Source organism: Aptenodytes patagonicus, chromosome 6 (assembly GCF_965638725.1).
Source record: "Aptenodytes patagonicus chromosome 6, bAptPat1.pri.cur, whole genome shotgun sequence".
Taxonomy (NCBI): domain Eukaryota; kingdom Metazoa; phylum Chordata; class Aves; order Sphenisciformes; family Spheniscidae; genus Aptenodytes; species Aptenodytes patagonicus.
The window spans coordinates 23,995,400-24,017,403 of NC_134954.1; the positions used below are offsets into that span (position 1 = coordinate 23,995,400).

The 22,004-nt window shown below is 45.0% G+C and overlaps 1 protein-coding gene across 19 annotated transcripts in view; it reads right to left on the minus strand.

The window, feature by feature from the left end:
- Positions 1 to 4,962: 4,962 nt before the first annotated feature.
- The window catches only part of MBNL1 (muscleblind like splicing regulator 1), a 110,868-nt gene continuing 93,826 nt past the window's right edge, over positions 4,963 to 22,004 (minus strand). For 15 of the 19 annotated variants that reach the window (XM_076341521.1, XM_076341505.1, XM_076341520.1 and 12 more), the window contains 6 exons: positions 21,277 to 21,330; positions 20,226 to 20,379; positions 14,431 to 14,466; positions 13,638 to 13,732; positions 9,973 to 10,047; positions 4,963 to 8,348 (listed from right to left, as the gene is read on the minus strand). In XM_076341521.1, coding sequence (XP_076197636.1) covers positions 9,991 to 10,047; positions 13,638 to 13,732; positions 14,431 to 14,466; positions 20,226 to 20,379; positions 21,277 to 21,330 — 396 coding nt within the window. In that variant the 3' untranslated portion in view covers positions 4,963 to 8,348; positions 9,973 to 9,990. The remainder of the gene's footprint in view (positions 8,349 to 9,972; positions 10,048 to 13,637; positions 13,733 to 14,430; positions 14,467 to 20,225; positions 20,380 to 21,276; positions 21,331 to 22,004) is intronic. The other 4 variants (XM_076341510.1, XM_076341509.1, XM_076341513.1 and 1 more) reach the window with 4 other exon arrangements.

The window sequence follows — 22,004 nt, forward strand, 5'->3', positions numbered from 1 at the left end:
GCTGGGCTCGTGGACCAGGTCACCCCTGGGTTGGGACCCCCTTCACCCAAATGCCCCTGAGCATTGCTGGAATCATCCAAACCCAGCACTCGGCCCCAGCTCCTCCCCACCACAGGTGATGGTGCTGCATGGGGGGGGGGGGGGGGCAGCGTGGGGGCTGCTGCACCGCCAGGTGCTCAGAATGACCTGGGGCGGGGGAAAAAATGCAAACCTGCAGCCCCAGGCTGGATGTACACACCCCGCACAGGCTGTTGCCACACTTTCTGACCAGATGTCAGAAATACCCCATGAAATGAGATGCAGCACATCCTACAGACCAGGAACACAGCGGCTCTCAGTGCCCGACGCTGGTTTTCATCCACCACTAACAAGTGCACACTAACTGAGAGAGCTTGGTGCCAAGCCAGGCTCTTCTTCATGCTTCTTGGTCAGGATTTCAGCACCTTACGCTTCCACTGCGGTGGGTGCCCAGGGAGCACCCGGAACCGGCAGCACCTTGGGCTGAGGCACCACTGCCACTGGTTGGTGCTAAGCCAGCCCCCAGCGTTAAATGTGCCTCTGCTGAAACAGCCAGCGAGCACCAGAGTGGCTCTGCTGCGGGGGCAGGCATCGCTGCTCCCGGCTGCTTGGCAAGAGGTGGGTGCGGGAAGAGGAGGGTACAGGAAGAGGAGGGAAGGGACAAGCAAAGCCTGTCCAAAGCCACCTGGGCTCTGTGCCCTGACGCTGCATGAAGGCATGACCCTGGGCAGGTCCACCTGGATTTGCCAAACCTGCACACAAACACCGAGATAGACTCCACGCTCAAGCGAGCACCAGGAGAAGCTTTTCTTTCGTGCACTGATGGCAAGACGTGGTGCCTGACCTGCGGTGAGCGTGCTATCGGCAGGACACAGAAGTCTATTTTTAGCCTTACCAAGACAAGCAGCTTGGCTGAGACTTGCCCACTCAGAGGCGGTCAGCTTGTTGCCGCAGGAGTTTTACCCCATGACACTGCACCCTACTAATGCTAACAACAAGATACACTGTTTGTTTTATATAAAGTGTGGCTTAGGGCTCTTAAAAACCAGCTGTACTTGAGAGGAAGGTAGAAAGCAGCAACTTCCACTGCTGACCTTTTCCTGGACCAGAGGTATGCATTTAGAAGAGAAAAACGAGATGTGGGTGGAAAAGGCAATTAGCAACATTGCTTTACAGAAGGGTTTGTTTTCTTTTCCTTGAACAGCGTTTTGCAATGCCCCTGAAGAGTGCCATGGCCGGGAGGCAGCCACAGCTGCGCCAGCCCAGCTGTGAAGCTGCTTCCAGGGCTGCGTGCCCAGCCTGGCCCTATGCAGCACGCTGCGCTCCCCACGGTGAGTATAGCCCCAAATACCGTGTGTTCTGTATACAGCCGGGGCTGGATAACCAGCACATCCAGGCAAGGATGGCTTGGGATTAATAACAGCACCGAAGGAAGAGCAGAGAAAAAAACAGTTCCTTTATAACTGGATGTTTTCTCCAGTGCAGATGCTGCTCTCCAGCACGAGCATCCCACCTCCTTCCTGGCCAAGCCCATCTGGGCATCTCACCAGCACCCCACTGCTCAGGCACCCACGCTCAGCCCTGCAGTTTCGTTCCCGTTCCCCCAGCCCGGGGGATGGGGTGGGCTCGCTCTCCCGAGCACTCAGATACATCCCCCATCCTCGGGAAGTGCCACAAGTGCCTCCCACCACTGCAGTACCTTGTTGCTGAGGGCACGTGAGAACAGTCAATGCGGTTTTGCTCTCTCTACCCCCAAAGCCAAGGGTCTGCACTGTGCCCATGGCACCCCCATCCCACCCCTCACAGGGTGGCTGCCAGGGAGGGACCCCACTCCTGTTGCCCCAAGGGGGACTGAACATGCAGTGCTGTGCCACGTGCTGTTTGCCCTCAGAAGAGCACAACTTGTCTTTTCCCATCCCATAATTGTCACTCTTCTCTTGCCATTATTTAATTGAATGTTTTCCTGTTGGTACCAGGTAATTGCCAATATATGCCACAACAAGCTTGCTAAATTCCTGTGATGGGTAGAAGGCTCCAAAGTGGCTATTTTTAGGTACCAAGAATGTATATGTGATGAATGCTGTTCGGCTGTACCCCTGGTGCACTTTCAGGGTGCTTAGGAGTAATTGCACTTTTATTTCCAGTGCATTCCTGAAATACTGTGATTCATTTCCTCCTGTGGTTTATTAGCACAGGGATAATGCACCTTCTAACGTCTTTACCAACTCCATGAAAAACAGCACACTGACTTCTTACCTGCTTTCAGTTTGTTCCTTGAGTCTATATAAACAAGAGAGACGTTTCCACCTCCCCCCAGCCCTGGGGGCTGCAGGCAGCTGGCACCCAGCGCAGGGCACCCTGCTACAAACACTGCAGTGCCCGGGTCTCCTCTGGCACACGGCACAGCTCCTTCACCAGACAGAGTTTTTGCAGAAGCACCACAAAGCACTATCAGGTACCGTTGCTCTCACCAGCCATCCCCCCCCAGCAAGGCTTCCCTGCATCACCAGCCAGCAACGTGCAATGAGAAATACCAGTTAGAGCAGCTGCACGTGAGCTGCCCTGGGGCCTTTCAGCCGTGCCTTTCCAACACCCGACAACTCTGCACAGCAATAAACTGGAAAGCATTTTGAGGGGGGTGCACCCCCATGGAAGGGCCCCACCACCTTGGGAAGGTCAGCTACAGCAGGTCCATTTCCCTCTTAACTCCTTAAAAGCACCATCAAGGGTCCACTACCATCCTGCACTTTAATCACTCACTCTCAGAGCCGCGACAGAGGCATAAACCCAAAGGGAATCCCACGGCACTGCAGCCTCACCGCTGCTCTGCACCATTAGCCAGAAACCAGGTGAATTGGGCTTGACCTTGGCCAGGCTGACCCTGAGCCAGCTCTGTGCAAGCACCAGGGCAAAGTCTCCCTCAGTGCTGGTGTCCTCCTGAAACTGTAAATGAGCAGCCTCCTGGAGGATCTCCCCCCAGGGACCCCAAGCCATGCCCACCCCAGCCACCAGCAGCAACCAGCTGCTACCTGCAGAAGCCAGAAGCCCCCAGCTCCCTCCTGCAGCCACAGCTCCCTCCAGCCCTTTACCCCCATCCGTCCTCCCGGGGCCGCTCAGCACCACTGCAGGCACCTGTGCAATTCTCCAAACTTGCTTTCCCTGCGGCTCGGAGGCCACAGGAGCTGATGCTGTGACAGGTCGCTGCATCCCACGGCACAGTGCGGTGGCACGGTGGGTGTGCAGGCTGCCCAAGCTGCTCTCCCCAGCCCCATGTCTTGCTGCGTCTCCCTGGGCACTGCCAGAGGGCAGAGCCGTGCCCGACCCAGCGCCTCTCCCCAGTGCCAAGGCTGCGCTGGCAGCCAGCGTGAGGCACCGAGGCATCGTGTGATGCCACTGCTGGGACCACAGCAAGTGGCGTGATCAGCTCTGTTTGGGCAGGAAATAGGCTTTTTTTATTACAGCTAGTATCTGGATGCAAAGAGACCCTGAGAATTATTCCGCTTCCTTCTTCCTGAAGCCATTCCCTGTTCCCATCACAAATCACACAAAGGCAATTAGAACTCCTTTTCAGGTTTCTGCTCCGCCTTCCCCGAAGGCTGAGAATCCCTTCCTCATTTCAGAAAGCATCTCAGCTGCAGACACACGTGGATCCCTTTGAACAAAATTCTTTTATTTGGTTTTCAGAACTGTTAGAGCTGTCGCTGCTCCTGCAGCCGGTACCATCCCAGCCCCGGCTGGCGAGGTGCCGCGGGCTTCCCGGGCCACAGGCAGCCGGCGCCGCTTTGGCAGGAGCTCCTTCTCGTGGCCCTCCTCAGCACCTGAGCGGTTTTATTTTCTCTCAGCTCTCCGGCGAGAGCCCCGCTGCGGGCAGAGCTGCTGCTCGGTACCCGCTTACCGGCGGCTGCGGCCCGAGCCCACCCCCCCCCGGCACCGCCCGGGTGCGACGGGACAGACCCCACCCGGCTGCGGCGGAAGGTCCTGCGTGACACCGACCTCCCGCGGGGCTGGCGACCCGGGGGCAGCGCCGCCGAGCAGCCGCCCGCCCGACTTCGGTCACGGGAGCGCTAACCGATAGCAGCTGTCGGAGCTGCCCGATTAACCGTGGGAACCTCCGTGGCCGCCTTCATTGGTTAGAGAGGAAAACACAGTCGTGGTTTTTTGCTAATTTAGAACATTCGCGCTGCTTGGCACATTATTTTTTAACTTGGCAGCTAAATGCAATGACAAATTAAAATGCTGGTGTCATCGCCAGTATTGATGCAAACGAGCCGGCTGTTCAGCAGATAGGAATGAGGCATCCTGATGTGCTGAGCTGAGAAATGAAGTAAATAAAAGCGGCCTTTGAAATGCGAGCTCTTCTGTGAGGTCTCTCAGGCTGCGCTAACAAACACGGGAGACACCCGAAACCCGCGTGGAAAACAAGTGTTCCGACGTGTTTCCTTTTCCGAATTAAGCCTGTGGTTTTTTCGTCAATAATTTTGATTATCAGAGTGATTTGTGCGAGACTGATCAAGCGACAGTAACGCGTGGAAATGGGGCTCCCTCTAACATCAGTCGCCGCCTCGCTGCACCCCCATTTGCCTGCTGTGGGCACTAAAACCGGGGGCAGGCAGATGTTGAGGGTGCCTTTTTTTTACCCGTATCTTGGAAGTATAGCCACAAGAGGGTAATAACAGCTTGGTCTGGCTCTATGGTATCCTGTTGCTTTATATGTATCCTTTGGATTTAACAATAATAGCGTGTATACTTAGCATTCTTAATATATATCCTGTATATTTAACATACTATGCACCGTTGAAGAAAAAAACCCCCAATACCGGCATATAGGTTTTTCCCCACAAATAAATTATATCCCTTCAGTCAAACAAACATGCAGATAAAATGAAAAATGCGTACAAAAGAAAGCGGTGCAATTTTTAACCTGATAGATATAGAAAAACATAATTAAGAAAGAGAATTTTATTAGGGCAAATTCACTTTATTTTTTCCATACAGCAAGGTCAACTATAGCAGTAATAATAAAATAAGCATAAAAACAAATTGCAGCCCAGGACAGAGTACATAATTTGGAGCAACTACAAGCAAAAAGTAAGTCTGTGATTACATAATAGTAAAACCAAGCACATCTGTCCTTTCAGCAGATGAAAAGTTGCGGGGTTGCAAATAAGTGCAACTTCATTAATTATTCAGTGTGAGTACTGGAGAGATCAGACAAAAGTAATGGCCTAATCACTTTCTCTTTCCAGCTTTGGCATATATAATGACAAGGTTTCTTGAACGCTTTCCATTAAAATGGTAAAATCTCCCAGGGTTTTTTTTTTCACCTGCTAAAAGAACAGGACCACTACAGCAATAAAAAATAATCACATAACAACTACAGCTACGGTGTGCTGTTTGGTTTGCCTGTTCATGATTTAACTCTTTTGTGAAAGTCAGTATTTGTTTTGAAGAATCTTTTTTGTGAACAATAAACCACTGAAATTGTCAGAAACTGGTTTGAATAGCATATATCTTTAATATAGTTTTTTGATACTTTAAACATGCAGTAGGTTTTGAATAATGTACGGAATATTTGATCCATGATTTCACCTTGATGGTTTGAAGTACCTGCTTTTTTTTCCTTTTTTTTTTTTCCTTTTTTTTTTTTATTAATGATTTTCAGGCAGATTTGAACCAGTGGAGCTTTTGTCAGTCATGAGATCTTGGAAGGATGGCCTATCTTTCCAGCTGAAAAAATCCTGGCAAACTACAAGCTGTCCACATAAAGCAAAGCAACTTTTTTGAAGGGGTATGGAGTGCTAACTCTGTGCCACTTTTGCAAGCAATTTTGTTCAGCCTGTCATTTTATTAGCCTTAACAAAACTCCTTGTAATTATAGACATTTTTATTCAAAATAAGATCTTACTATTATACAGGTTTCTCTCTTTTTTGACTATATACAGAAGTGCAAAAAGTCAACCTTCTCTCTATACGTTCCCACATGCTAAACTGCAGCATAATCAACCCTCAAGAGTTTGCACACACACACTATAATTCTTGTTACGTAAACTTTGAGTATTTGGATTATCAACAAAAAGTCCCTTGATCTATTGATTATGCAGCTTATTTATAACAAGGCCTGATATTCAGGGATTTCAAAAAATATTTAAACAATATTTTAACATTTGAAATGGATACAGTAGAAAATAAATTTTATTCTAATATCTAGGAACTAGATTTTCTCATAATAACTAATTACAAACAAAATAAATCATCAAAATATTACTCAATTGTCTGCCAGGATTGTTGCGATAGCAACAACTTAACTTCTTACTTAGCAATGATTATATAATTATAAGATATCCATATAAAAGATCTTTGTTCTTTTAATGAAAACTAGACAAGAACTAACAATGACTGACATTCTTACATTGTAATATTAAATCAGTAAAATATAAATCATTTAGTTAACAATAATACGAATACTCATATGACACTACATGTAAATTCAAAACTGAGTATGTTATGAAGAACACTACTTTTTTTTGTATTTTGAAAAAGTCATCAGTAAACTCTAATAAAACAAAATTCTATAAACTGAAATGGTATTCAACTGGTAATAGAAAATGAAAACAATCTAATAAATGTAAGAAATAAAAACTACACTTTTAACAAGAAAAAAATAAGTAATATTCTATAATGTTAAGTAACTACAATAACATGTGAAGTCACCTATACTTTCTTAACACGATTGAAATTACATTGGTATGGGTTTTAACCCGTAATGTAATAATCTAAGGCTTTAATAGATGTACAGTACAATCAGTAAAATCAACACATCATTCTTATACTATAAAGCATCTCTCTCAAGCATAAAAACTCGCAGTAAACTTGGAAGTATGGAGAGTTCTACAACCGAACTCGCGCTTCTTCCACTCCACGCTACGCTACCAGTGACCTGGCCCCCACTTCAGCACTTTGCTGAACAGAGCAAAAATATCCTTTACTAGCTGCAACATCCAAACCACAAAAAGGAATTCCTTTGGATGAATCCATTCTTAAAACTTGAATGCACATCTATTTTTTTGTTTTTATTTTGTAAAGGCTTTCTAAGGCTATAAGCAGTTAATCTGAACAAAAAAATTCACATATAAAACTCACCCAAGTATTTAACCCACCCAATTTCTACACTAATTAACATCTCCATTTTTTCATATTTTGGTTTGTCATGCATCTGATGTCAGTGCTTCTTTCGTCTTTGTTTAGAGTCACCATGTAAAGCGTGACTTTGATGAAGTAAAAGTGAAACCCATCTCTGCAAAACATTTATAGTCCTTTTGACTTTCGACAGAGGCTATAAATAGAAGCAAAAGTTCCTCAAATGTTTGTTACTGTGTCTCAGAAATGGCTTTTCCCTTTCGTATATCATGTTATACAGTAAAATATGCATAAATATTACACTACAATGCCTTAAAATAGTTTATATATATGTCCAGTATGGGTTAATTTGTACGGCTAGAGTATCTTTCTTGTGCTGTCTACTGTTACTGTAAGGAATAGTTGGCCATTTCTGAGACAGCTTTGGTTTGAAACAGAATGGTGCCCTTTGACTGATTAGTACTAATAAAGTAAGTGAAAATGTGGTTCTGAAAATAACACTGCAGAAATAATACTCTAATCGGATGTACAGTCTATGGCACTTCATGAGAATCCTTAACAACATGGTATTTAAAGCCATTGATGTGCTTTAAAATATACACAGTTGTGGTTTTGCTTGGCACATTCATCTCTGTCAGATACCTCTCTTACCACTTCTTACAATCTATTACATTAAAAATATTACTCTTAAACAAAAATTACTGTGCATGCACGCTCTCATCTATAATGGCAATTTTAAATACAAGGTGCACCTTTGTTATTTGTAAACCTTGAAAGAAATAAACTTACTTTAAAAAATTATATCTTGGTCTACAGACGTACCAATACATAATAGATTTATGGTTACATCATTGTCTGTCTTTTCAAGGTGACATACATGATTATGTAGGAAATAGACTACATATGCATATTCAAATCCATATGCATACTTCTGTGCTAGAAAAGATAGACCATGTTGTAGTTTTTAGACAATAAGATCACCTCAGCACAAATATCAATTAAATGTACAAAGTATATAGGCAACAGTGTGCAGTGGATTTCCAAGTTCTTGTTTCATCTCGTTAACATGCAATGTGTGGATGTCTTACTGCTGAGGGAGTTTCCGAGTGTTGCTTGACGGTATATACATTATGGCTAATGAGCTCGTCCTCTTCTCAACCCAAACACACTGTCCTTTTCTCTTTAGTTATGATCTAGAAAGGAAAAAAGATAAAGCATTTTCAACGCAGTCATAACTTCTCGTTAGCACCACATCAGCCCAAACTTTGCATTTGCAACAGGGAAATCTGCCACCGAGTATCGGGGAAGCTTGCACCCAAACCCGCGGGATTTCCCTTCAGTAACGTTCTTGCAGCAGAGGTTCACTTTACACCTGAATTCTGCAGCAACAGAAGTGCACGATACACTGGCCTCCTGCTGTTCCCGAGACCCCAGCCGTGGGATCAGAATTTGGGGGACAGTTTCCAGACCCCAGAGCCCAGACCCTGGGAGGCAGCTCCCCACAAAGTGCTGGGTGAGCACTGCCCAGCAGCCCTGGGCGCCTCTCTCTTCCCAGGGCCTGTTGCCGCTGCCCTGTAAAACCTGGGAGCCCAACCAATATCTGAGAGGCACCTAAACATCCTTAGAAATCTGGGCCCTATGTTCCCAAGGTAATTTTTCTTACTTAACTGCTCATCTAGTGTAGCTATTTCTCTGGTCTCTATTGCCTATCACACCTCTAGAGAGTGATTCCTCCTCCACCTCTGGACGGTCTCTAAAATGGGGACACCCCAGACCCAGCTGACTGCGGAGGGAAGCCTGGTAGCGAACTTAGGCTGCAGACTAGAGGCATCCCACCTGAGTCACTTAAGCAGTGTAAAAATGTTTGTGCTCAGCTGAAAGGAATAACTGTTATTATAAACCCACTGTGGCAAATCAGTTAATCCTCACCCTAAGTAATAATTCCATTATGGCTGAGCCATTCAATAAAAAACACAGCAAAAATGGAGTGCAACGGAGAGAAAGGTAATACAAATGACAAGCTATCCTAGGGGAGGTGATGTGCTGCGGGTGGTCTTAATGACAACAGGTAATTTAGTGACAGACTGGAAACTACAGTTTACTCATAGAAAGACACAGGGGAAAAAATCTCTCAAGCTTAGGCACACAAACCTAGATTTCAAACTTTGTGGGGTGAAAGGTTACAGTACAAAAAGCTGACATACACTATCTGCAATCGCCGTTCACACCAACACAACGGAGGTAAGAACTGCGCCTGCACTGTGGGACCTCTCCTTGCCATATCACCCATGCCAGGAAAATACCATACATAATGCATCGTAATCTGACAACCTGCGTTCAAGAGAAATCAGGCTTCAGCTGGGCAGATGACTAAACCTGTCTTTTAGAGATGCTGGCTTTCCAAATTTGGAGATTTAAAATTAGTTCTTTCTAAAGGCAGCTTAACGTAACCACTTCCCCCCTAGACCTGGCTCACATCAGTGCTAGAGCCATCATCCTTTATAAACAAAATGTAAAATTCTAACTTTAGACTCTCTGATTTTGCTATTCAGAAGTTTATCCATACGTATAATATGTCCCTTCTATATGTACAAACTAATACCGTCAACTGGTCCAACACACTAGCTAACGTGGTCACTGCTAACTGTGGGATCTCCACTCAGAGAAGAATGGCATGTCGGTGGAGTTCAGAGCCTCTTCCCCCATATCTTACTAGTTTTCTTAGAGAGAAAATAAAAACATTCTGTCCCTGAAAAAGACAAATTATGCACGCATATAGGTAAGAAAACTGCAAGCAACAATGCATTGGGAACTTACTGTTTGATGACAAAATGTCTACATCTGTGTAACATACTTGTGGCTAGTCAGATGTTCGGCAGATATTATGGGTATCTATAGGTAAAAAATGTAAACAATTAATAACATGTACAATGAGCTGACCCAGAGACACAGCATTTTGCTATAGAACATAAGTTTGGAAAAGTGAGGATCAGCTGTGAGTTGGTGGATTTTATATTGTAACTATAAGTTAAAGTCAACTGAAGTGCTACAACAGCAACTTAAAACTGGAAAACACTGTGTTAAGTAGTACTTGACAAATATAAATAAATATTATTGGTTGTTTAGGAAATAAGAGAAGTTAAAATCTACAAAAGTCATGCAGTGCAGTAATTGAAAATAGCCCTTTTTGTTGGCCTACACAAAATTCTGTACTTTCAGTGTATCATTTAAAATGATAAATTCTACAGTGGCCTTGTTTCAGTCTGATTTTGTGAAGTGTTCACTGCTTTCACCGTCTTGGTTTTTGAATGCCAAACCTAAGATGCCCTGAGCTGGATTTTCACAGCTGGTGATAATCCACTGTCGAGAAGAGCTGCCTGCTCTTCCCACAGCCGCTGCAGGCATCACGGTGGATCAGCTGAAAAGCTAAGACTCCCCAAAGCAGTGAAACAATTCTCAAAATGTTCGTCTGCGTAAACAGAATTCACTATGGGGCTCTCTTGAAGTGGCCCATCAACTCAGCTTCCCATTTAAAAAAAAAAAAAAATTAAAAACAGAGTAGATTACCAACAGTACAAATAACAAACACATTCTACATCCCACCCTTGGGTCCCAGCGGTGCAGCCCTCTGTGTGCAGTGCACAGGCTGAAGTCCGTGGGAGCGAGCCCAAACAGACCTCGCAGGTCAGGCCCTTGAGAAGGGACAGCCCTAAAGCATGCAGGTGTTGGAGGAACCGTGAGCGACTTTGCATTACAGACAGGACCAGAAGTCTGGCTGGAAGGAGCAAATAGATGCGCCCACGTACAGGGAAACATGCTGGGGCATACAACACAAAATTGATTTGTAGCATCACAAATGGCTGTTGCACTTGAAAAGACTCTTTTTCCTAGTGGATACTAAGGCTGACCTGTTAATCCGCACAAGAAAGGGAATGGGGAGGTTTCCTCTTAACTAAATCGTTTACACGACTTGGTGTTGGTTGTTCCACCCCTTGTGCCCTCTCCTCCCCTAACAACTCCACACAACTCTACAACATTGCCAACTTGTACAGAAATGTGCTTCAAGTGTAATGAAGCTTCTCATACCATTGTTTTCTACTGCTGCAGGACAGGCTGTTGCACCCAACTGTGTAGAAGCATCAGGGATAGTGCTGTCGGAACATACCAAGGACCTTCAACACCGGTCAGTGAAGATGAAGGGCCAGATCTTAAGACTTTTGGCATGCATGCACATTGCATCGTGTGGCATTAAATAATTTCAGCATTGCTCACATAGTATATACATATATTTGTTATATATGTATATATTGAGGTTTGGCTGCAGTACTTTACTAAGTGTGTTATGAGGCTCCAGGGAGGATATGCATGAAATGATCAGATTCTACAACAGAAAGTTTCCCTGTAATCTATTTGGGAAAGTGCATGGTTATTTAGACAGAGAGATTATTTTAAAAAATAATGTTGTTTTTCTGTGGCTTGTTCTCACAACTCTCTGGACTTACAGAGGATATAGAGACGCTTAAATTAATTGTATGGTGCAATAAATTACAATATTAAGAAACTTTGGGCATACAGGTGGTTGCTTGCTTAGGTGACATGTATGCAGAGGTAGTCATACCTATAAACTAGCTTTTCAAAATACAAAGTAATTCTTATGCTGGTTTAAATCCATCAGTGACATGGTCACTCAGCAAACACTTCTGAAGAGTAGAAAGTGCTACTTGCTAAGCAGACTAACCTAAGTATTTTTTGGAATTGTAAAATATCCAGGTCCCTTTTGAGACTCGGGATGCGCACGCCTATGTATCCCTGCAACAGCGTCATTTTTGGAATAATATTTTTGAGAGATCAGTAAGCAGACAGGTTAACAAAGAACGTACAGCTGGGCGTAGTACAAAATGGTAGTGCTCAATAGGCAAAGGTGGAAAGGCTCAAAGCCAAAGACTCTGGACTTAATCCTGCGAGAGCCTGAAGCACTTGGTACCCTCAGCGGCAGCGCAGCGCCCAGCACACTGCAGCAAGGCCAGGGGCTCCTGGCTCTGCAGGAGCTGGCGCCATCCACCCCAAGCACAGAGGTGCAGGTGCAGCAGGGCACGGGCACAGGTATTGCTGCTTAACGCCCAACTGCAGCCGCAAACCTGACAACTTTATGATAGGATTTTGAAATTGTTTAAGGGGTTAGCTCTAATGAATTAGGGAGCCGAGTATGCCAGGTGAGCCTGCCTTAAAAACTGACATTTATCCTCAGAATTAATTTCACATACAGAACCACATCTGCAAAATGCTGAAGAAAATCTTTAGTTCCCTTTTCTAAAAGGCATATGTATGATTCCCACTGAGTCGAGAGTAATACATCATCATTATTATTATTATTATTATTTTCCCTTCCTTTTCTGTCCTATTAAACTGTCTTTATCTCAACCCACAAATCTTAATTTTTGTTTCCCCAATTCTCTCCCCCATCCCACGGGGGGGGGGGGGGGGGGGGGGGGGGAGTGAGCAAACGGCTGTGTGGTGTTTAGCTGCCTGCTGGGTTAAACCACAACAATATTAGACCAGAACTGATCGTTTCATGACGTAAGGCAATTCTAACTTCCTAGTAAATCTCAACAAATCATTGTTTTTATAAGAGAAAGAAGAGGGTCTTTTAAAAGTTTTTAATGTTGCACTTTCAGCCAGATGTACTACAGAAATCTGCATTTTTGACAACCCAGCTAGATGAAAACAACAGGCCACGTTCTGTTCTCAGGTGCAGCTCCTCTGGCCCCTGGTACTCATCTTTGCAGCACAGTTTTTGGCTTTTTGGGGAGGACTTTTAATCACTTATTTAGTACAGCATTATTCTTTTATTCCTGAAATACATCCAAACATGGCAACAATCGGGGTAGCTATTTAGAAATAAAACCAGACTCTAACAGACATTTTCTTAACTGACATCTGTCTACTGCAACAAGTAATCGGCCCTTTCCTAGCAGAATCACAAGCTGAAACAAAGGTTTGAAAGAAGTTTCTGTGTGGCCCATGCTCAAACGTTTTTGTTTTGCTCTTGGAAGAGGAAGAGTCAGAACATGTTCAGACTGCTCAATTCCGACTGTTAAAATTCTGATCCTGCAACCCCTTTGCACAAAGGTTTTATTGGCTTTCACTGGAGTTCTGCACTAAAAGGAACTGTCAGCTTCACAGAAATAGAAATAAATAATGGGTTCCGTGTATTATCCCTTTCTCTTTACATCTCTGAGAGCAGAAATAAGCAGCACAGCCCATAAATGTTAAGACTGAGTCAGAAACTCTATTATCAATTATTTTTAGCATCAGAAATGGAACTGCAGCACCTTTTGAGCATGGAAAAAGGCTTATTAAGCTGCGCTGCAGGTCTTGGAGAGAATGTGTAGGCCAACAAGAGGTAAAATCAAAACCCCCATGCTCATTAAAAGCACCAATTTCAAGTTGTCTGTAAGGAACAAAGCTGTAAATTAGCAAACCTGGTTGGCTGTGGCTGTTGCAGCGAAGGGAACACTTGTGGCAGATGTTGTTGCTGCAGACACAGTGGCTGGCGTAGCACCGTGCACCATGGGAACTTTCGGAAGGAAAATCATATAAGCAAACATACAGAAGAGTGTAGCAGTATGGGAACCAGAGCGACATGTGGTAGGATAATTGAGCATGGTATTTATCACAGCAAAAAGCCCGAGACATCATTGCCAGCGCGTGACATGCAATCACAGTGCAAAGCAGGACAACATTCCAGGGAGAAAGAGGGGAGGGAAATGAAAGAGAAAAAAAGGGGAAAATGCTTGTTACCATCAAATCAAGAAAATTGACACAAACAAGCTTAACCATTTCAATACAAAAATCAACAGAAGAATTTTTAAATGCCCTTATATTTACAAATTTTTGTCTTTTAAGAATTCAACCCAGACATTTACTGCAAACAAAAATTAATCTTGTTGAAGGACAGTATACGTCTATGTGGCTATAGTAAGATACAGTCTTTATTTAACACAAGATAGTTTCTAAACACTGGAACTCATAGTCCAATCAAAATCCACCAAGGAACAATGTGCAATTCAAACAACTGCTATACAAAATTAACAATGTCTATGTGTCCATGTCAATTAAATAAAACAATTGCATTTAATTGACAGGTGTTAGTGCAGGAGGCTAAGGGAGATGGATTGGCACAAGAGCTGTAAGTTAAAATCTAGCAGTGGATTTTGAGGGTCTGTGAGCTGCACCACAGGTTTAAGATAATCAAGAAACAAAGCTGGCACCTACCAACACTTGTAGCGGGTGTCATGCACAATATTGAGCCTGCCCATCATGCATTGCAACAGGAAGGTGGATTTGGAAAGGGAAAAGAATTAAAACAACCCATCACACGTGTAATTAGAAAATTTCATTTGAACAAAGAAGAAAAATTGTTATTATGGGAACAGTGGCATGTAACTGTCAGCACAATCAAACCATACAATAGCACAGTGATCCATTAGAACTAGTCTTCAGTGAAGGGGAAAGAGCTGATTGAACTGTGTGCTGGTATATCGTGTTTGCCTTTGTAGCACCATGGAATATTAGCATGGCTAGGAAAAGTTTCTTTAGCTTTATTTTAAAACTCTTTTAGTCTTAAATCTTTTTGCCTTTTGACATAAGCTTTGTAATGGTTTTTACCCTGGTTTCCTCAGATTAAAATACTTTAAAGTTGCACCTGCCTACAGATACCTGAGGTCCACCCCTGCTAGGACACCAGGACACACGGAGTAGCCAGAGCAAGGGACTAGCACTGTTGTGCCCTCTCCCTGCAGCTGCTTGGGAAGCACAGCGTAAGGCTTATTCTGTCCGGGTAAGACAGACAGCGAGAGGAGGCAAGCGAGGCTCTCCCCTCCTGCTAGAGCAGCCTTTTCAGCTAGGGCCCTTCTTGGATGGGCTGGAGCGATGATTCCTCGCAGAGCGATGACTTGATCTATACTGTTTCATTAGTCGCAGTCTGACTGCTCCAATATTTAGGTAATACATAGGCAAAACCCAGGTGAATTTGGCATGCAGTACGTTTGTCATATCTGTACAAGCCCTGTGAGCTGCCGGTGAAGTGGAAGTGATCCTGACTCTCCTCTGGTCTGTTTGCTTAATATGCAGGTCAGAGGAGTGACTGAATAGTTAAAGTTTCCCATGCAGCTCATGGCAGCACCTAAGAATAATTGTTCAGCAATTTTTTCTACATTATTGGACGTATTTTAAGCGGCTGGTGTCTGGGCTCACAACCTGCAACTCTCTTTAGGCTACACAAAAATAATTGAAGTGACAGCACCTGGTGAATTCTGCCCTGCAACTAGAAAGCCAACAGCAGTATGGTGTTTTTAGGAACATTATGGTATCATTTTTTAACTATCACTAAGTTGGTAATTCTGTTTACTTTACATAGCAAAATGCCTTCCACCAGACTGAACTCAGAATCTTCTATTTTTGCTTCCCATATGATAAAGATATACTGATATTTCAGAATATAAATTTTTAATAAATGATTTACTTTTTTATTTAACAAATAACATTTATTAACACCGCTAATTTTGCCTGACACAGCAGAAACTGAAATAAACTCTGAAATCTGGGAACAGAGATTGGAGTGGAAATGGAAATGTATTCTAGAAGACTGCCAGTGGGAGCCACGGCAATGCTGCTTCCTTGACATTACGTGACCGTAACAAGGGGGACAGGAAATTGTTTTAGCTGGTGCCAAGCACTGTAGTGGCTTGCACAATCTCCAGAGCATTTAACTAAGCAGGGAAAAAGTCAGTCAGTATAATTACTGCTGGGGACAAGGTTATTCTCTGTCATCACTGTATCTGCAAGGCTACAAAGAAAAGGGCATAGTCATGTTTCCTAATTACTCTTCTATTTCTGTGTCATGGAAGAGACTGAAAATATTCACAAAGAAAGGTTAAATAAAAGAAGGGCAGCTTTTCTGACTTCCCATGCACGAATCATGGATGAAGTCAATGGGACCACTTGCAAGATTAAAAAATGGAGCAGAATTTGGCTATAAAGTGCAAACAGTAAGTAAAACTGCTTTCTCGGTCCCTCTTATGACATCTCTGTGGTATTAATGAGGTTACACAGAAGGACCTTTGAGTTCTGTCTCTCTGTAGAAGTGCCCTATTTATAAGGTTGCACATACTTCATTAGATCTGGAATATTACATCATTCCATGCATAATTAGGTCTACATGTTAAAGACGAGTTAGATTTTCATAATGACTCTGAAATATCACTGTAAAGCTTTTCAGCTCAAAATTTTAGTCTGAGTTATCATCATTAACATTATAACCAGCGCACACAGTTTTGAAAGGGAATCGAAGCGAATGAACATAAGGCGGAAATGAAAATACTAGCTAGGGTGCAATAACTTGCAAATATGAAGATGTAATGCTGTATGACCCTCTTACCAGTAATAAAAATCATTTTTGCTATGACCTTAATATTCATCTTGACTTCAGAAGCTTTGACTGACTAATGAGAATGCATGAATAATAAATGTGCAGTTTCAAATGTTCCCTAGCTTTTCAGCACAAGGCAGAATTTTAATTCAAGGATGTGCTCAGTTAACTGATCATAACTTCACAACCAGATTATTTCTGCAGTGGAATAAAGCTATTTTTATAAATATTCTAGGTTTACTGGTGTTTTAAGCATTTTTTTCTCTTCTCTCCCTCGTATTATTCCCCTCAGTCTATTTATTCTGTCCAGTCTACTAAATCCTAATTAAAAATATCACCATAGACAGCATAAGCACTCCTGTCAAGGTGAACAGCTGTGCCTGATCTTTCCCTCCCTAACATTCTGGAGGAGAGCAGTGTTTTTACACAGACCCAGAAGCCCCATGGAGGAAGGTGCTTACACCGATATCACTTTAGGAAAGCACCTGTGCACTGACTGAGTCGTAAAAATGAGCAAGTAAGTTCTCTGGAATTGAAGCTGCAGTAACTAAATAAATATGCAATGCGTTAACTTAACGGCAGAGGTGGCTGAAGCCTTGCCACTGCTAGCTACGTGGTTCAGCTGCCCTGCTGCAATTCTGCCGCTTGCACGTGCATCAGGACAACAGCTCCTGGGAGTATCCTGTAAACCTGACCCCTTTCTTCTGGAGGATTACCTTTCTCAAAGACCGTCTGGTCACCCGGTTTACACGCACAGGCCAGGAACAGCTGTATCAGCACAACTGAGGAGACAGTGAGCTGAGGCACAGGATGGTAATAAGCACCAGGGCATGAATTTCATCTAGTTGCAGACAGGAGCTCTCTATCTGCATGTACAAGCATACCCCCAGCCAGCTCACAGTTACTGCAGGACAAAGAGCATGTGCAGAAGTAGTGAATGCCAAGTAACCGGTGCTCTGCAAGTTCACAGCCCCACAGTGAAACGTTTGCCTGCGTGTCTGCCAAGGCGTCAAGAGTCGGCAGCCAGGACTGAAGTACCAAAATAGCTGTGAACATCTATTAAGTTGTGCAGAGCCTCCTCATTCGGCAGACTAACTCCACTTATTTCAACTAGCCAACACCACAAGTGTTCCCAGTTCTTTCTTGCAACACCTTTTACACTCCCCTCTCAGTCTGGGCACAGCTTCCAGCAGCCAAGGTTTCAGGAAGACCTCAAAAGGGTAGCCGTGCAAAGAGGGAGCTTTATTTGAGAGTGGTGAGATGAGTATCTAACAGCATTTAATCACTTAAAAGTGTGCTGGAGTCCCAGTGTCCATCCCCTGGCACGGACGATCCCTTTATTTGCTTTCACATGCCCTTGCATGCAGGCAGCCAGAATTAAGCCTTACAATTTAGAAGAGGTATCTGGGTTTGTCTGGAACATGAGTGGAAAACTCTCAAGGGTGAAACATCAAGAATGAAGTGCTCTGCAGAGAGGAGGGTCCTGAAGATCCTCCATAGGGGTACACACCTGTACTGTGTAGGTTCTGCAAGTGTCCTGCCCTCCAGACCTGCTGCATTTTCATAAATTGCAGCTGAAGCAACTAAGAATGCATATGAGTAATTACACTTTGGGTGTCTGAACCTGAAAAATGTCACTTTAATTCAGACCCCACTGAATTAACCTACCTCTGCTCCATGGCAGTGGAGCTGAGGGCACCCACACTCTGTGCTCTCCCGTCGGTTCTTAGGGACTGATGGAGAAACTCTATTTCCAGATGACTATGCACAAACAGGACTGATGCTAGTTAATTTTAAGTGGGGAAAACTAAGAAGGGCAAGGTGGCAAGTAAAATTTTCAAACTTTCAGAAAAGTACTGGATTAGTGGAAAGCTCAAACTGATGCTATCTGAAAAATATAAAAAGAGAATTTATAGTAGCTCATGCTAAAAAATCCTTTACTCTTCTTGTTTAACATACACTAAACTTCAGTGGTCAAGAAAGGTCAAATGAAGCATCAAGAACCACTGCGCAAACTCCTGTAGGTTTCAGTATAGATTTGCTAGAGGAAGAGCTGAGGTACGTTGCGTGTAAGTGCCAGCGTGAAAGATCCCGGTCAATGATGTAGTGCAAATGAGGTCTGATGCACACAAACCATAACCCCAGCTTCTAAGTTCAAACGGCGTGATTCTAAGCAGCTGAAGTACTTCTAGAAATCATCCAGCCCTTGCTGATTTAATGGAAGCTGGAAAATTGCGTGGTTTACTGACTACATCAGTTATGCTTTGCCAAAACAAATCTGTGAAATTGTTTAATATCTACAGGAAGGACTGTGATTGCACAAGCATTTTTATATGAATTTTAGTATGTGGGCTAGAGACCTGACCTAAAGCTTACTCAACCAGAGTCTTTCTATTGACTCCAACAAGCTTTGCAACAAGCTTTTACTAATATGTCTTAGTGGTTGCAATGCATTTTTGGAACCTAAATAAGTTATTACAATGTACTACATCAAGCAACTAATTTTTGTGCCATTTAAATTATAGATGTTGGTTGTATGCCAGATTGTACCATCAAGAAAGAATGGTAAAAGGCATTATACCGAATTCCTGGGAACTGCCAAAACTGTTTAGGACAAAATACTTAAGTTTCTTTGGTAAGGATTGAATAGTTGTATTTTCTTTTCTCCCCTCCCCTCAGCTAGTCAGGATTACGAAGGGCCATCCTCACAGACTCTTTCCAATATTTTGAGTATAGATCTACCAGATGCCCTCTGCGTTTCATCACTTACCTCCTAGAATGACAGTGCTGGTTCACATGTAAAAACGCTAACTCAGCTGTGTTAATATAGGCATAACTTCACATGACATACTAGATATAGAATTTTTCATGAAGTGCTGTTTGCAGAACCAAAACAAATATTCCAACTTTAAGACCCATTTTCTTCAGAGGGATTTCTGCTTATGTAAATAGTACAGGCATCAATTCTTCAGCAATTACACTAGGACAAGTGCAGATTTGATCACCCATGAATAAAAGCAAGTGCACGTCGGTTCTGCTTTGACCAAAATCACCCCCGAGGCTTTAGTGGTAGAGGCCTGAACCTTGATTTCTTGTGTAGGTTCATGATTAGCCTATCTGTGAGACTGCCTGCCTATGCCTTTTATGATCACTGCACCATAATTAAAATCAAAACCTTCAAGTGTGTGACTCAGAACAACTGTTGCTAAGCACATGAAGGCAAAGGGGTCTTACAGCAAAGAGAAACAAATACAACAACTTAAGAGATGTGCAATGAAGAGAAGTTAATCAAGGGAAAGAGGAACGAGAGAGGAGATTTCAAATTCTGATTTGGGATGACAGAGCAGGACACTGATTTTTATATTAGACTGGAAAACACCCACCCAGCTTCCAAGAGAAGCAGAGAGAAGCCAGCCTTCCTGCAGTCAGCACCTCCTCTGCCCACGGCTCGCCAGGCACGGCAGTGTCTCAGCCTGGAGAGAGGCTGCCTACACCTGGCAGCAGCCGCCCCGGCACCAGCAGCCACCACACAAATACCTCTACGCATTTGCTGGCAGGAACAAACGGTTATTTCCTAGTGTCTTTTTTTCAGAATTCCCCCTTCTCCCTCCCCAGAAAAAGACAAATGAGAAGCACTTACCTGGTGGGAGAAAGGCTGTATGCTGCTGTAACTGCATGTTGGCAAGAGCTTGCTGGTATTGGAAAATACCAGTGTTAAAGACTGCAGTGGCACCATTGGTTTTTTCAAGCGCAGGCCTCTTTGGTAATGGGGGAAGTACAGCTTGAGGAATTCCCTGAATGGTGGATGGGTATAAAAATAAAGTCCAGTAAAAAAAAGAAAAAAAAAAAAGGGGAGGGGGGTGTGGGGTGTGGACAAGGATGGGAGGGAGGGAGAAGAAAAGGGAAGAGAGAAAGGAAAAAAGAAAAATCAGTAGAAGGCAAAAAAACCAGGCAGCACCATGTTTATCCATGAGCAAGCAAGCAGCATAGCAGACTTAACTACCAAATAAAAGGCGAGGTAAAAGAATTACAAGGGAGCACTACTTTAGCCTACCATTACAGCGGCACAGGTAACGTGTCAGAGCCGTACGTTATAGGAACCGGCGTAAATATTACGCTACGGTAAAGCTTCAGGGTTTTGATCAGGAGCGAGGCTATTGGGTAGGGGGAAGCAGCACTGCTAGCTCCATGAGGATCAACACGTAGAAGCGATGTTAATAGTCACCGTCCGGAGCGGATGGCGGGGCTGCTGGCGCCAACCCACTCCCCGGGCCCCAGCACCTGCCCGGGCATGCAGAGCGCGCGCCGCATGCCGGCACCCCCGGGGCCGCCTCCGCGCCACAGCGCCGCGAAGCCATGCCAACGCACCCTGCGCCCGCGGCCGGCCCTGCGCCATGGCCGCCCGCGCAGCACCCTCAGGGAGGGGAGCGGACGGGATGGGACAGGACAGGGGTGATGGGAAGGGAGGGAAGGGGACGGGAGGGGGCCGGCGGGGCGTGGGGGTGGCGGGGTCCTGCTCTGGCGCCCTGCTCTGGGGCCTGGCCCAGCCCAGCCTGGCCCGGCCGCCCCCGCGTCCCTCGCCGGGGACTGGGGAGGGAGGGAACCGGGATATTCCATTTCTACACATTAACCCCAAACTCCACTCTACGATACAGCTACATGCCAAGCTAAAAGGTGAAAGGTCATAGTACCAGGTCAAAGGTTGCCTCGAGGGGTCGCTTCAGTGATTTGACAGCCGACTGAGTCTTAATTAGCAGGCAGCGAGCACATGATGGCAATGGCCAGTGGGGTCAAGCGCATTAACATAAACAGCAAGCAGAGGTGCATCATGGGGGCAGCAGTGCATTTGGGTAGGTGAGAAAAAACAAATAAAAACAAATCACCGGATGCCGTGTACAACGGTAACAAGACTAGGCATGCACGGGGGGCCGGCGGCCGGCCCCCACGCGGGCAGGGCGGGCAGGGCAGGCAGGGCGGCGCCTGCGGCCGTCTCCCGCCCCGGCCTCCCTCCCGCGGGCAGGCCGGGTGAGGCGCGGGGCGCTCATGGCTACGCAGGAGCGGAAAAGGGGCTCCCCGCAACCGGCCACCAGGTCACTGCCTGCGCCGGCCGGCGGCGGAGTGCCTCTCAGGAGCCCATGGCTACCGCCTCACACCGCCGGCGCTGCCGCTCCTGCTCCTCCTGGCTGCCGTGCCCCAGTGAGCCCGCTGCGCTCCTCTTCCCACACCCCCACGGGGCTCAGCACAGACAGGACAATATGCCACCACAGCCCTCCTCAAGATGCTGTCCTCTCCTTGCTAGGAAACCAGTCCCTGAGTAGTTCCAGATCTGGCTGCTACAACTACGAGGTTTGCTCTAGTGCCCTGCAAGAGCTGCCGACAGCCCTCAGGTGGGGGCCGGAGGAGATGAGCTACGAATAGC